The sequence below is a fragment of the Aspergillus eucalypticola genome, assembly GCF_003184535.1.
Source record: "Aspergillus eucalypticola CBS 122712 chromosome Unknown BO83scaffold_2, whole genome shotgun sequence".
Lineage (NCBI taxonomy): Eukaryota > Fungi > Ascomycota > Eurotiomycetes > Eurotiales > Aspergillaceae > Aspergillus > Aspergillus eucalypticola.
Genome location: NW_020290276.1, coordinates 1,119,054 through 1,133,821, shown reverse-complemented (window position 1 = coordinate 1,133,821; position 14,768 = coordinate 1,119,054). Strand labels below are relative to the sequence as shown.

Below are 14,768 nucleotides of genomic sequence, written 5' to 3'. Positions count from 1 at the left end.
CGATGCCGTGTTGGGAGGGAAGAGGGTAGATCCACTCCCCCGGCTTACAATCATACGACATCCAGGGGTAGCCGTGGTTAATCACCACCCCGGATACTGCCCTATAGTGCAGCGTGGTCAACCTGGGGTCATTCTTCCCGGGGCATCGGTATGCCGCCCCGCTTGTCAATCCCGAGATTAAGGATGGCACGTGCCCAACGGCAACGGGGTCCTGCCCGGATGCCGGTCTCATATCGGCTTCGAGGCCGGAAAGGGTCAGCGCCAATTAGAGCCCGTCAAAAAGTAAAGGCGCACACACCGCTGTCCTCTTTGGGGAAGAGCGCAGGTTTTTGTTTTTCCCCCCGGCAGTCACCCCGCCCCCGCCCCCGGATTGCCAGCCGTCGACTTGCCGGCAGAATTATGAGCAGCATAGAGGGATTGCCAGGACATTGATCGTGACAGGTTCTTCTGTATTCACTATGAGAGCTAAAACCCCGATAGAAATGAAGTACCTTGTGTGTTTGTTAATGATGGTATGTAAGATGCCAATTAAATTGGGGAGAGATCGAAGAGCTGACAAAAGGCTCAACTACGTCCCAAAGTAGGATTACTACTTGAAATATCTTGATTGGTCCACACGATGAGGATGCTGTGCATAGAACCCCTAGTTCAGAAGTAAAATCAGCCCATTGCCAACAAGGCTGTTGGTCAGTAGGTGAATTGGCAGGGCGGAAAAACAGTTCGTCGAGGAGGCGTCAGTCTGGATAGGAAGGCGGAGAGCTGGAGAAGGCAGGGAGCACTTACCCGCGGGTAAGAGCAACCCCGGGGATCATCGCGCAGCAATGCAGTTTGATATCAAAATCAATTATCGATTTTGATATGCAGGTAATCTTGCTAATTCGGCAAGGCAAATGCAACCTGCCGTCGTTCGGCTGTTCCCACTACGAACTGCGAAAACTGAAACATCGCATCATGCAACCCATCAGATCCGTCGGCATGTGGCAACGGTAACTTTGGGTGTCTGGTACCGTCGCACTGTCCCCACACGGAGTTGTAGCCGATCGATTTGCCGTCGCTCGCCGTTCTATCCAGACTTGCCACGACCAAATTCATCGTGTATATAGACCCTCCAGACCTCGCTGAGTTTTTGTCTCCCATCATTCTACATCTCACTCCTCTCTTAACCTTTACCTTCTACCTTTCTCCTCTTTATACCACACATACACACACAGACAACATGTCTACCAACCGCCGCTTCGACCCTAACTTCACTCCCTATGTGGTCAACTCTATGGGACCCAAGACCCCCGAGCGTGCTCGTGTGGTCCTTGGCGCCCTGATCAGACACATCCACGACTTCGCTCGTGAGGTTGAGCTTACCTCCGCCGAGTGGATGCTTGGTGTCGAGTTCATCAACTCTATCGGAAAGATCAGCACTCCCATCCGTAACGAGTGCCACCGTATCTGCGATGTCATCGGTCTGGAATCGTAAGTCCACCTCACAAAAAATAGCGATCGCACCAGACTCAAAAGCTAATTATCATCTCCCCACAGTCTTGTCGATGAGATCGCCAACAAGATCATCACTGAGGAGGGTGTCTCCCCCACCTCCAACGTTATTCTCGGTCCCTTCTGGTCTCCCAACGCTCCCTTCCGTGAGCTGGGCGACAGCATCATTCAAGATCCCAACCCCAACGGAAAGGTCACCTTCATGCACGGTGTTTTGAAGGACATGGAGACTGGTGCTCCCATCGTCGGTGCCGTTCTTGACATCTGGCAAGCCTCCGCCAACGGCCAGTACGACTTCCAGGACCCCAACCAGACCGAGAACAACCTCCGCGGCAAGTTCCGCTCCAACGAGAAGGGCGAGTTCTGGTGGTACTGCTACCACCCCACTCCTTACTCTCTCCCCACCGACGGTCCCGCCGGTGTTCTCCTCAACCTCATGGACCGCTCTCCCATGCGTCCTGCCCACATTCACTTGATGATCACCCACCCCGACTACGCCACCGTCATCAACCAGATCTACCCCTCCGACGACCCTCACCTCGACATCGACTCCGTCTTCGCCGTCAAGGACGACCTGGTTGTCGACTTCAAGCCCAAGACCGATGACCCCAAGGCCCAGCTTGACCTGGAGTACAACGTCACCATGGCTCTGAAGAAGCACCACCCCAACCCCAACTCCGCTCCCCCGGTCTCCTCCTTCGAGCGGTTCAACAAGGCCAGCAAGACCCAGGAGAAGCTGTAAAAAATAAACAGAAACACATGCCATTCTTTGGTGATATGAAGCATTTGATGTACATAGTTTTGCATTTGTCGAACTTTCAGCGATGACCCTTGGACATACTGTTTGAATACAGATTTTTTCATACCCTTCACACATGGAACTTCTAGCGCCATGGTATTTAGTAGACCCACATAGGTCTTTGACTGCACTTCGAGAAGATCATAGCACCTGCATAAGCACACTGGGTCCAGTGCGGGGTCCCCAGGCCAAGCCCCCGCAAATCGGATCCTGGCCAATGTCATCATCATCAGGGGAAACTCCCTTCCACCTTCCTTTGCTAGTAGCAGTAGCACTCATTTTCTTAATTAGTCTCCACACAGTCGCTCCTAATGCCAGTAACGAAGAAATAAGGTTTCTCTTATGTACATTGCACAGTCTGTGAGTTATGAGAGTGATCGACTGTAGGACGTGGCAAAGAACGGAATAACGGAAATACTTGTGCCACCGTCGATCCGAAGCAGGTGTTCCAAAATAGCCACTGAGTTGTTGGGTGTGAATGCAGTCAAGTGTAGACACGAGCGATATTCCTATTGCGCCTGAGAAGTACCTTGTGTATGGAGCCATTGTTATAAGGATTCATTGCAGCAACATCAGTGGGGTACCTGATAACTTCTTTGATGTATTAAGGGCTATTTGAAAGCTCGCGACCTACCTAATTACTTGGTCTCTATGTTCCCTTCTCTTACCAATTCCAGAGACAGTTATATTGTGTACATAAAGGTGGTAAACTGCCTGGAATATCCCACCTCCTACTCACATGATACAATTCCCAATGTTGGTCTACCCCTTTATGCAGTCCTGTCCTTGGCATGCTTGACTGTCCAGTCATATCAGTGTGCCGATTTTCCTACAAAATGATGAATAGATTTCGGTCAAAAGCCCTCTGGCAATAAGCGGGTTAGCCTGATCGAAGTACGGGGCTTTCCGTACTAGAGAAAGAAGAGAAGCAGAGTAAGACGTCTGTCAACGGGACATGTGCCTACCTCGTCTGGTATTGCTAAGAGAGCCTAAAAGAGCCCCAACGAGGACTTTCTACTTTTCTCAGCTATTTCCGATAATGCTAACTTATTAGGGTTGATTAAGTTCCCATCCTTCTCTACTAAACCAGATTATTGCATACTCACCTATTTACCTAGGTAAGACAAGAGTAATATCGATGAGTAATTCACATTCATTCACATTCACATTTCCATAACTCCACCAACATATCTGTACACAGAACTATGCTACTCCATCAACAGCCATCAAAAAAACCAACTCCGATGCTTCCTCCAATCCTGCCTCGTGGCCTCTCTCAAATCATCCACGTTAATCAAATCCACTCCTTCTCGTACCAACACATGCCAAACATGGTTCCGCAAACCCCGCGGCCAGCTCGGGGTTCCCCAGTACCGCACCTTCAAGCCCCGCGCGTGCGCAGCTTCAACCTGTTTCCGAACCAGCTCCAGCTGTCCCTGCGAGAAGCGGTTGCGGGATAGACTGCCGATAGTCTTGCGGAAGTCGACAGAGGCATAGTAGCTATTCTTGTACAAGTAGGTAGGCTCTATTTCTGGAACTGGATGATCGGGTTGTTCGGTACTGGGTGGGAGGAGGGCGAGCTGGTCTAGCGGGGCATCGTAGAAGATGTCCCGGTATGTTTGGTTCGATGTGATGCGATCGAAGGGCGCATCGCCGGTAGCGACGACTGTGAGGGGCCGGGTGATAATGTCTGTGCCGTTGAAATATGTGAGGTAGTCGCCGTCACGGAGGGGTTGGAGCTGCTCCATCACCATGGGCCAAGTGGCCTCCGGCTGCTCCTTGAAGTCGATGAGTAGGACAAGGGTCTGTGATGGGTCGCTGGAGAATACTCCGGCACGGAAGCTGCCAGGTTGGTGCGCGGGCTCAAGTTGGCTCGACCGGGTGTTGTGCTTCTGGAGCAGGTCCAGAAGAGGATCAAGGTACAGGCTGCGGAGAGTGACCTCGTGATGCAGTGTGAAGGGGGTATGTCCGACGAGCAAGTCATTGTTGGATGGCCAGACGTCGGCTTCTACACCAATGCAGCCCGCTGTAAGGGCCGAGTGTAGTGGTACGTCGCGCCAGTAGTCGTTGTGTGAGTGGCATCGCACGGGGACGACACCGTGGGTGGTCCAATGCGAGAATATGGATGGGCGACCGGCAGGGAAGACCCAGGCGTCGAGACGGGCATCAAGGTCGTCTGGAAAGAGGTATACTAAGCCAGACCAAAAGAGGGAGGCGATTTTGAGGAGGCCGCTTGATGGGATTAGCGAGGGACCATTATTTGCTGGTGACAAGCAACACTCACAGCACGATCACGACGCCCCAGAAGGGACGCTTTACGAATCTGCAGAGCATGGCTCTTCGAGAGTACGGGTGAATGTGACAATACAAATGACGGCATTTCCAGAAACTACATAGGCTGCGCAGCCTGCTGCGATGCACTCGGGTGGTGGTTCGTCGTCGCCGACGTTTAGGACCAAAATTGGTCAGAGGTAGAGCTTCGTAGCTGCTCTCATCCTGATCGGAATCTACCTCAGGGACCATCTCCAAAGGAGAGTGTTTAGAGAAAACGCGAGAAGAGGACGGCTCTCCATCCTCACATTGATCGCGTGAGACTTCATATGCCATATTTGCGATGCACTCTCGTCGACACGGACCGATGCCGCATGCAGTGCAGTGAAAACTTCACGAGCGACCGCGCAATACCCGGGGTCTTCGGCAAAAAAGAGGGGACTAGGCAGCAGCAGACTCTCAGGAGTGGCGCAGCAGCGACCAGTCCATTCAGCGTTCATCAGTTGACTTCAAGGTTGGCACTAGCTGGACGGTGCCAGCCAGCCAGACAGTCTGGCCTTGGTTAGCCAAGAACTTAGCGCAAAGCTTGTCCGGGTCAAGCTTGCATGTCCGGCTATTTTTATTGGGGCCCCAACACATGATGTGTGCCTCACCGTGGATTTCCATTTGTACGTTGCCAGAATTTCAATATATGCTCTGGAATATCTCTATTGAAGTAATTGGCTATTACTGAACCAACTACGGTCCTAATTAACAAGGGTTGGAGTTCGTAAATGTTATCAATCACACAATGCCAATACTGTCATTGAAACAATAATTTACAATTTTCCTATTCATAGCCTTTGTTCTATTAGAACACCCATAAGCGCATAATGGTTATCATGTAATTTTCGAGGATTAAGACAGCGGGGTTTAAGAGAACCCCAAACGACTTATGATATGGCATAACAGAACCTAAAGGCTTACTTGACCCCCAGCGCTACGAGCACCAATTTCTTGCCCTGCAAATGCAAACTGAGATGAGCATGTCCAATATTTCAGTTCAAACCCCGAGCGAGGAACACCTAGTTTGCTATAGGCTATGCATGTGCTCTTGTGCGCACAATACTCAACTTTCCGGGTATAAAGAAGCGAAGCCAGAAGATTGCTCATAAGTAAGCTGATTGTTGAAAGAGAAGGAGATAAGCAAATATTCATCCTTATATTTACATGCTTCGTGATATCCATTTTCGTTCAATTATCTTCGATATCCATGAAGGTCCCTTTATACCCGGCGTTGCCATCCCGCTCATCCTTGACATTATTAACGTGCCCCAAAGCGAGGATCTACGAGATTGGCTCCTAATAAGTAGTACAATAATCTTCTGATCTACCATCATAGAGCCCCAGTCGAAGATAAATCACTTCTAGCAGTCTACCAAGTCCAAAAGTTATACTCCAAACACCCCACCGAACCACCAACGTAACTCCCGGCCGCATCGGCCACCCGCCCGCGCCGGCCACCCAGTACACCGCCCAACGCGTTTCTACATGTAACCACTATTTCTATCAAAGGCTGTGAATTAGCAATGAGTAGTATAATGATTTTAGGGCGGTGTGCTATGGGCGCGGGCAGGTTGCCCATGCGGCCGGGAGTTACTTTAAGTAGCGAACAATTAATCCCCACAATAGAGAGAAATCCATCCATTGACAAATCTAAGTTATGTTTCCAGGGTCAAAACCCCCGATCGCACATCGAATACAAGTCCCTTGAAAGCAGAGGAAACTCCGAAACCCCGACGCAACCCTCATTCGGCGTTTCCTCTGGATCCATTTTCAGTGTTCGGCGTTCATCGTTGTGCCCGGGGGGTTCAACTCAAACGCCGAAACGCCGAAAGCCACCGGCAAGTGGAAACACCGATGAATGCCGAGTCGCGGGGTTTCGGGGGTTCAACGTTCGGAGGGTTCTATCATCGGGGTTAATTAGGTCGGGGTATTATATATTTGATTCAGGGTTCAATTTTCGGGGGAGGGGTCGAGTCGAAGGGTTTGGGATTTAAATAAGGGCCTGATTCAGAGGGATTTCCTATCTATAATTCGGAAACCCAATCTTCGGGGGGAGGGGGGGGGGGTGAGTCGGGAGATTCTTCTTGTTGATTTAGGGATATCTATTGAGGGGACTCAATTCGGAGGCTATTCTATATCACTCATTCAGAGGTTCGATCTCCGAGGGTTAAAGTCGGGAGGTTTCTCTACTTTATTGGGAGGTTCAGTCGGCGGCTTAAATCAAGAGGATTTTATAGTTAGTTCAAGGCCTTAATTCGGTGGCTTTTTCTAATTAATCGGGGGGTTAATTCCGGAGGTCTTCTACATAAATCGGAGGTTCAGTCATTGGGGGGTTTTGTCGGAGGCTTTCCTATTCAATACGCGGGTTCAAATTTCGGTTGGTTAAATCGGGAGGTTTCTCTATTTAATTCGGGATTTCAATCTTTGGGGATTAAGTCGGGAGGTTCTTTTATATAATTAGGGATCTAAACTTAAGGTGGCTTAAATCGGAGGCTTTTTTTTTTTTTTTTATCCGGGGTTCAATCTTCTGGGGGTTGAGTCGGGGTGTTTTTCTTATTCTACTTAATTCGGGGATTCGATTTTCGGGTTGTTAAGTCGGGGGGTTTCTCTATTTAATCAGAAGGTTTACATATGAGGTTAAATTCGGAGGCTTTTCTATCTAATCAAAGCCTTCACAAATCGCTGGGTTTCTCGTTTAGCTTGGGGTTCAGTCTTCGGGATGGTTAAGTCGGGAGGGTTTTATTCAATTGGGGGTTCAAATTTCGGGTGGTTACGTCTGAGGCTTTCTCTTTAATCAGGGGGTTCAAGTCAGTGGCTTTTCAATATGATTCGGAGGTTCAATCTCCGGGGGTTTAAGTCGGGAGATTTTTCTACTCAATTAGGAGATCTATAATTGACTGGGTTTAATTCAGATACTTTTCTATCTACTCTAAGAGTTCAACTTCGAGGGCCTCATGTCGGAGTTTTCAATGTTCGGGTGGTTTTTCTGATTAATGTTCGGGGGTTCAGTCAGTCGGGGGGTAAAGTCGGGGGCTTTTCTATCTAATTCGGAGGATCCAATCGTGATGTTTTCCTAGTATTTGATTCGGGACCTTACTTCGGAAGCTCTTTCCTTCAATTCGGGGAATAGACTCGGGAGGTTCTTTTATATAACTAGGAATCCAATCTTAAGGTGGCCCAATTCCGAGGCTTTTCTCCTCAATTCGGGGGTTCAATCTTCGTGGGATAAGCCGGGGGCTTAAATCGGGAGGTTTTCTATTTAATTCGGGGGCTTTTCTATTATATCGGGGGTTCAAGCTTCGGGGGTTTAAGTAGGGTGGTTTTCTAATCGATTCGGGGTATCTTGCCCTGATAAAATGATTAGGGAAGTCCGATAATGTTCGGACATTTTGCATCACGCTACAAAGTCCGAATTTATCCGAGTAATCGAAAGAGAACAATACAGCTTAACAACATGACTGTCCAAACTACTCGACTAAACGCCGTCTTTACCACATCCCTATACAAACCCACTCATCATCCAAATCACCGCCTCTTCGTCAAAATGCCCGCAACATACGGCATCGGGGTACTCTCGAACCAGCTCTCCAACTCAACCGACTCCCACCCACCATCCTGATCCGCAGCATGCTTCAACGCCGATGTGGTATCCCGATTCATGCAGCAATTTCCCAAATACCAACTCCAGCCCATGAAGCCATAAAATGCCTGAAACGCTCTAGCTATCACGGAACCCTTCGGCGTCCGCCACGGGTTAACTACATGCTCGACAACGAGCATTTTACCGCCTGGTCGGAGGAGAGTGTACAAGTCCTGGACGGTGCGGTGCATATCGGGGACTGAGCATAACACGCGCACGCAGACGATGGTGTCAAAAACACCTTCTTTCGTCGTGGATAGGGTTTCGAGGATGGACGGCACGTCTGAAGTGTCGGTCTTGAGAAGACCTTGCCTTTGAAGAGCGGGGATAAGGTCTGCAGATTCTACGCCGCAGGGAAGGATGTTGTATTTATCCTCGAGACCTTGGGAGGTGGCGCTGGTGCGCAGTTCAGCGTGCAAGCCGTGACAGGGCTCCGCGCCGTAGATGGCCTTGATGGCTGGGGAGCGGAGGAGGGGCATTTGAGTACCTGTGCCTGGGCCGACGTCGAGGACGGTGCCCGAGGCGCGGGCGAGGAGGGGTGGGATTAGGTCTGAGGAGCGGATGATTTGGTCTGGGGGCTGGGTGGGTGGTGGTGATGCTGGGGCGTTTGCTTGGAGGTATGCTGGGGAGAGTTAGAGGGTTTGGTTCCTCCTGGAGATAAGAGAAGTGGTGCACTAACTGCTGAAAGCTACCCAGAATTTGCCGAATGCTTCATCACGCAGTCTGCTCTGGTGGAGAAGAGGAGCGAGGATTTGTCCTTTGCAAAAGACGGTCTCGAGGTTGACCTTGACATAGTCTGTTCGGTATGTTAGATATCCGTCGCTTGACTTGCAGGGCAGTGGCACGAGTGACAGGAATATTCATCGCCAACAGTGTCACACTTACAGCGCAGGGCCCAGACTAGAAGATAGCCAGGCTCAATGAGAGCATTGATCCATTCTCTCGTCGTCAGGTCCTTGGCAGCCATGTTGACCCTCTTCAACCAAGTATCAGGCTTTCAATGGATGTCTACAGGGCCACGGCTGACAAGTGTGAGAAGCAGCAGGTGGCTTGACTGGGGGATACTAAATAAATACTTCTAGACCTTATCATTTCTATCGGCGCGGAAAAACCTTCTGCGGGGAACCAAATCCTCCTGCGGAGATTGAGGGTGCTGAGTCACCGTGAGATTTGATTGGCCCATCAGCCCAGCTGACTGCTAGATGCCATGGTTGATAAGGCGTGCTCGTTTGCTCGTATGACACACGGGTGGCTTCCGCTGGTCCAGAGATGTCGAATGACATCGAGGTTTCATTGCATCGGTGCTATAGTATATACGCTACATGCAAGCCATCACTCAGGCTCTATCCAGCACTACGGCTCGTGCCCATGTCCGTCACTGTCCACAGCTTGCCCAAGTCCCAGGACTATACCTCCATTGGCACGCTTAGGCTCTTCCAAAACGCACAATCCTGAACCGAGTTCGGCGGCACAGCCTCCATGGCAGTATTATTCGTCTGCAGCCGGAGACGCCGCCCATCCCCCCACGTACTCCACTCTGGCGCTGCTGCATATCGATATGTATTCGGATTCAGTGCCTGGACAAAGCTGATGAAGTAATGCATCGTAACGGGGATTATAGCTGCATTATAACTCAGATACGACGAGTCACTGCTGAGAGTCCCGGTCGATCCTGCTCCGAAGATCGCGGGTAGCTCGAACGTGTGCGGGACACCGATGCCACCAGCGATATTTGATTCATCGATGATGTTGACTCGGTAGTTCCACACTGCATCTGGTAAGTATCTGGCAGCTGATGACGCTACATGATTTCCGGGACAAGTAAATGTTGCGTCCCCATATGCTGCGGAGGAAGCACCAAAGTATGCCGCGTGCCGTGGCAGCAGCTTACCGCGAGGATAGACCTGATTGATTGCATCCAGTTGGTGGGAATTGAGACTCGGATAGTTATTCTTGAAAAATTGCGACACATCTGCACTGCTGCTAGCGTTGTAGGCAAAATTAGAGCCTTCGTCGGTATCGTCGCCTACCAAGACGGGAACCTTGATGAAGTTGCCTGCGTCAAACGCGTTGTACAACTCGTCCTGAACTAGATTACCGTCGGTAACTGGGAGGAAGTACCAATCTGGTAGCGGGGAGCTGCTACCCCCAGGGAAGGGAGAGGCAGTATTCCCTTTCTGAATGGTTGCAATGTCCTGTTTTCGCAGACAATCCAAGGAATCTCGGGCAGCAGAACAGTCTGTGTCATTTACGAATCGTTCGAACTGGAACTCCATTTCCGACACTTTTCGCTGGGTTGGCCAAAAAGACGACTCGACAATTGCACCGATGAACAAGCCTTCATCCTTACCACCATAGGCGGATAGATGGTAGGCAACGGAGCCAGCACCCGCCGACACCCCATGAATCACGATGTGGTCGGGATCACCCCCGAACTGTTGACGTCAGTCCCACTGGAATATTTGCTTGGAGAGATATATCACCTGCTCGATGTATTGTTTGACCCATCTGAGAGCTTTGCGCTGGTCAAGCAGTCCGGCATTCAGGTCCCCGTTCTGCCTAATCTGCTCGCTGGCCAGGAAGCCAAGTGCACCAACACGATAATTGAATGTAACAAATACGATCGCGTCACCAGACTCTTGTATCACTTGGGTTCCGTTGTAATTGGCGTTGGAGTTCTCTGCGTAGCCCCCACCCTGTATGAAGAACCAAACAGGTAACCTTGATTGAGACGTGGCTGTGGATGGCTTGAAAACATTGATAAACAGACAGTCTTCGCTAATTTCGCCAGGTGATTCATCCTCGTCTACCCCGATGCAAATTGGCCCATACTGGAAAGAGTGTTAGAGGGGTATCAGTTGACATGTAGAACGGAAAGCCAAAATTCTACCTCTGTCGCACTCTGAAGCGTTTGACTCGCAGACGGATCCCGGGGCGCCCGGAATCTCAGTTCACCGATGGGCGGAGATGCATAGCGCATCCCAAGAAACTCGTCGACTCCGCCTTCTAGACGGACGCCTTGGTATTTGGCATAGTCGAGATCCACTACGGGCTGTCCGCTATGGTTTGTCGCGGTTGGAAGACCGCAGACCGTATAAAACAGTAAAGCTAGGCAGACCGGGCGTATCATTGTCGTGAGAGGCGAATTGAATGCCGATCGTAGGTTCAAAGCGTGCGTGATGACTGGAAGGCGATCTCGGCATACTTTAAGTAAACCATACACTCAAAGCCACGCCCATCGTCTGCGGTTCGTCATGTACGCCGGACACACGGAAAGTGACACCCGCTATAATAACAGCCTGAATTGCACGCTCGCCTGATGTGCCACTCAAACATAGAAAAGCAGTGGAGTCTGCATGCAGGGTAGTAAATAATCCAGGAATGGGAATGTCCGCACGGGCCCGGTCGATTTTAGCCCGAGGCGTCGAAGTGCGGGGACCGCTCTGGGCTGGCTGAAGCATTCCATCCACAGATTGCAGTTCTTCTTAGGCTATTGTCCTCTTCACTTGCAATGGGGGTTTTATCCACCATCCTTTTGTGTCCAACATTTTAACCTCCCATATCGGGTTGGCTCATGACGACGGTGTAGCTACAATTGTGCTCCAGTAAACAATTGCGTTAGATCCTGGGACAGCATCATCACAATCGAATGGGCGGATGCTCACAATGCTTGCTGGCAGTCAGACACGAGGCTATAGTTCATAACTGAGTGCAATTTATTCGGGTGAACAAGCATGAAAAGCCTTCCGGTATCAGCCGCCTCGCTGTTGGAAGTCATATGCATCCTGACTCGCAGTAAAGTGCAAATAAGATCGAATGGGATACATATTACTCTGTCAAATGCGTTGTACATTGTAATCGTACATGCATCTTTAGCAATGCCACTCATCCACGTATTTCTTAGGAAGAATAATATCGAGGACCGTAGGGCATTGGCCATGTACCGAACTTCACTAGGTCGTCGTTGTCAACCCTTTTTTCCATATGTAGCAACGTAGTGATGGGAGGATTAAGATGTTCACGGCGCACTATTAACGGACAGTATGAGTATATAATGGGGTGTGAGGAACCCACAAACGACCCAATTCATTAAGATTATCTATTGACAATTGAGACATTCTGAATCATTCAATTGACTCACCGATGAAGAAACTCATGTTGACCTGGGTATCGCAGCAGAAGATGGTCCCGCTATTTCGCCCAATTCAATGCTCTCCCGGGTCACCGATATCTGTACACTTTTCAATATTGCATTGCTCTGGTGCCCTTTAAGTGGCGGTGACGAAGCCGATGCGGTCGCTTCCGTCCGTAAGATCGGTTCTTCTTCAATACAGCTGCTACCGAACGAGCTTAGATCTTTGACCGGGCGAGATGATCGCCACGACTTCTGTGGGGTGCGACCGCTGCGACTTTGAGAATTCGAAGCATCTTCCGTGTATGCGAACCCATGATCATCCTCGTAAACTGCCACGAACATCTTCAAACATGATACTGTCAGAAGAACAATGCTGAGACTGAGGTGGAGCTCCGCTACCATGGTAGCATAGGTACCGACGAGCGAGGGGTTGGAGGAATATATCTGGGAGTGGATATAGAATAGATGCACGGCGGAAAGGGGGATCAATCTGGAGTGTAGGGAGTGGTGTTAGCATACTGAGCTTCAGCACATATGTTGATAAGTAACATACATGATCCGGCAATTGAGAATGGATAGGACCTTGAGCTTCTTGTTCAAACTTATTTGGACGTTTCGGATTGTTATTGCGGGATAAGCCAGGATTACGGCCTCCAAAACAATATCAAGCGCACAGATGGCTTGCCATCTTGGATAAAGCCCAGCACAGGTGTCATCGATGTCGGTCCAAGGACGGTTACTGCATCGAATAGCTAAAAGCAATATTGCGACCATGGCCCACAGGCCACACGAGGATATAATGACATTAACCATCCACTTCGTACGCTGCAAGGAAAGATTTTGATAGAATAGCATGGTTCCTATTTTCGACAAGCCAATGATAAGGACGTAGAACAGATCCGCTGCGTATCCGGCCTAAAATGTTTAGCTCGTTAGTCGGTCTCTGCGCTCGGATAACGTACCTTCTCCATCTGAGTATAGTCACTGGATGAGATCAGCTCCTTTGACTTGCCCCACCCATGGTGAACCTGGAGAAGCACAAGTGATACTTGAGTGCAGGCGCATATCTGGGGGGCCCGAGAGACTGATTAGTGTGTGAACGGGCTCTGCTAGAGGAAGCTGACATACTGCTGCGGCAAACAGAACGTGATCATCCTGGAGCATGAGGCCTCTTTTTGATGATGCGAATAACCTGATAACCAGCGAGGCAAGAACCAAGAATAGAGCCAGTGAAGTGACGATTACGACGAGTCCGTTATGGTTATGGTCGTTATCCTCTGTTAATGGAGGGGAAACTCCAGGAGGAAGCGATGAGGCCAGGACGGTCATCGCAACAGGCGGCACTGCGACTGAGACCCGCTGTCACTGGTGTTGAAGAGAAATTATCACGACATTGTGGTATTATCTACCGACGGGTTCTTTGAGGAAGATCGCGCCGCTGAAGTGAAGGAGGTAGGGTGGGTGTGTCGGCTACTTCTGCTGCTGACAGCCTTGACCGACAGGGTTGAGTGACTCCTTGACACCTTAGCCTTTCCGCAGTCGCGTTGGAGACGCATCGATTGTCTGTTATTCTCTGAGCTGGTCGGACAGGGGGTATGCTTATACGAGAAAAGATAGGAGTGGTGTGTAACCCTAGGCAAGCACACATGGCCCGGTTGATTGTGTTCTGATGAAAGCGATAAGTGAAAAGAACGGTCGGCAGACATCGTTGGCACACTCCTCTGTGCCGGACGGTAGCACAAGCAGACATCCACCAAGAAAGTCCAAAGTCTTGACGGTACGCCCCGATCGCATGTCGTTGGTGGATACCGACGCGAATAAGCACAGCAAAACTGGATCCCGGCTGATCAACTGCTAATCGACCCCTCCTCTCCGCATCGCGCGTTGGTAGAAATGAGCTATTTTCGGAGCTGGCCACGCTGACTCGCTGAGACTGGCCATCCACCATGAGAATGGGCCCCCAAAACCTTAATTCCTATCACCACTGCACCTGATCACATCCAGACATTCCTATCTCATGCCACGCGCCTAGCCGTTCTGGTTAGCCTGGGTTTAACCCGATTAAACAACGTTGGGCCTGCGTTGAGAAGGGAGATTAAAGAGGAGAGCAAGTATCCAGGCAAGGGTTGCAGCCACGCCCTAATTTCGTGCCATGGCAAATGGTCGGTCCAATGACCATCGAGGTTACCCGGAGATTCCCTATTGGCAATCAAACCTGCTATCCTTAATGGCCCGATTTCGAATTAGATCATCCTAGTAGTTCCGTGTCTCCCTTGTCAACGCCATCAATCATCTCGTCGCAATGGAAAGAGGGGGGTTGAAATTCCCTGCAGGCCAAGAGTGCCGATCGAGTGGCGGGCATGTCAAAGTGTCGCAGCTGGTGAGCCGTG

The 14,768-nt window shown here is 50.2% G+C and overlaps 4 protein-coding genes across 4 annotated transcripts; 1 reads left to right on the top strand and 3 right to left on the bottom strand.

The window, feature by feature from the left end:
• Positions 1 to 1,000: 1,000 nt before the first annotated feature.
• Positions 1,001 to 2,352, top strand: BO83DRAFT_352734 (putative catechol dioxygenase). Its single transcript, XM_025529007.1, has 2 exons — positions 1,001 to 1,467; positions 1,534 to 2,352. Exons 1-2 carry the CDS (start codon positions 1,217 to 1,219, stop codon positions 2,228 to 2,230), a joined length of 948 nt encoding a protein of 315 aa, XP_025392850.1. The 5' UTR covers positions 1,001 to 1,216; the 3' UTR covers positions 2,231 to 2,352.
• Positions 2,353 to 3,513: 1,161 nt separating this feature from the next.
• Positions 3,514 to 4,810, bottom strand: BO83DRAFT_302953 (uncharacterized protein; the record flags this gene model as incomplete). Its single annotated transcript, XM_025527169.1, has 2 exons — positions 3,514 to 4,519; positions 4,572 to 4,810. The coding sequence occupies 2 exons, from the start codon at positions 4,808 to 4,810 to the stop codon at positions 3,514 to 3,516; spliced, it is 1,245 nt and encodes a 414-aa protein (XP_025392849.1).
• Positions 4,811 to 8,128: 3,318 nt separating this feature from the next.
• Positions 8,129 to 11,373, bottom strand: BO83DRAFT_303790 (EstA precursor; the record flags this gene model as incomplete). The annotated part of the gene is made up of 6 exons (XM_025527203.1): positions 8,129 to 8,865; positions 8,923 to 9,039; positions 9,129 to 9,219; positions 9,656 to 10,678; positions 10,727 to 11,074; positions 11,134 to 11,373. The coding sequence occupies 6 exons, from the start codon at positions 11,371 to 11,373 to the stop codon at positions 8,129 to 8,131; spliced, it is 2,556 nt and encodes an 851-aa protein (XP_025392848.1).
• Positions 11,374 to 12,396: 1,023 nt separating this feature from the next.
• On the bottom strand, positions 12,397 to 13,934 carry BO83DRAFT_395278 (uncharacterized protein; the record flags this gene model as incomplete). Its single annotated transcript, XM_025533067.1, has 5 exons — positions 12,397 to 12,868; positions 12,932 to 13,293; positions 13,341 to 13,445; positions 13,507 to 13,737; positions 13,788 to 13,934. 5 exons carry the CDS (start codon positions 13,932 to 13,934, stop codon positions 12,397 to 12,399), a joined length of 1,317 nt encoding a protein of 438 aa, XP_025392847.1.
• Positions 13,935 to 14,768: the final 834 nt, after the last annotated feature.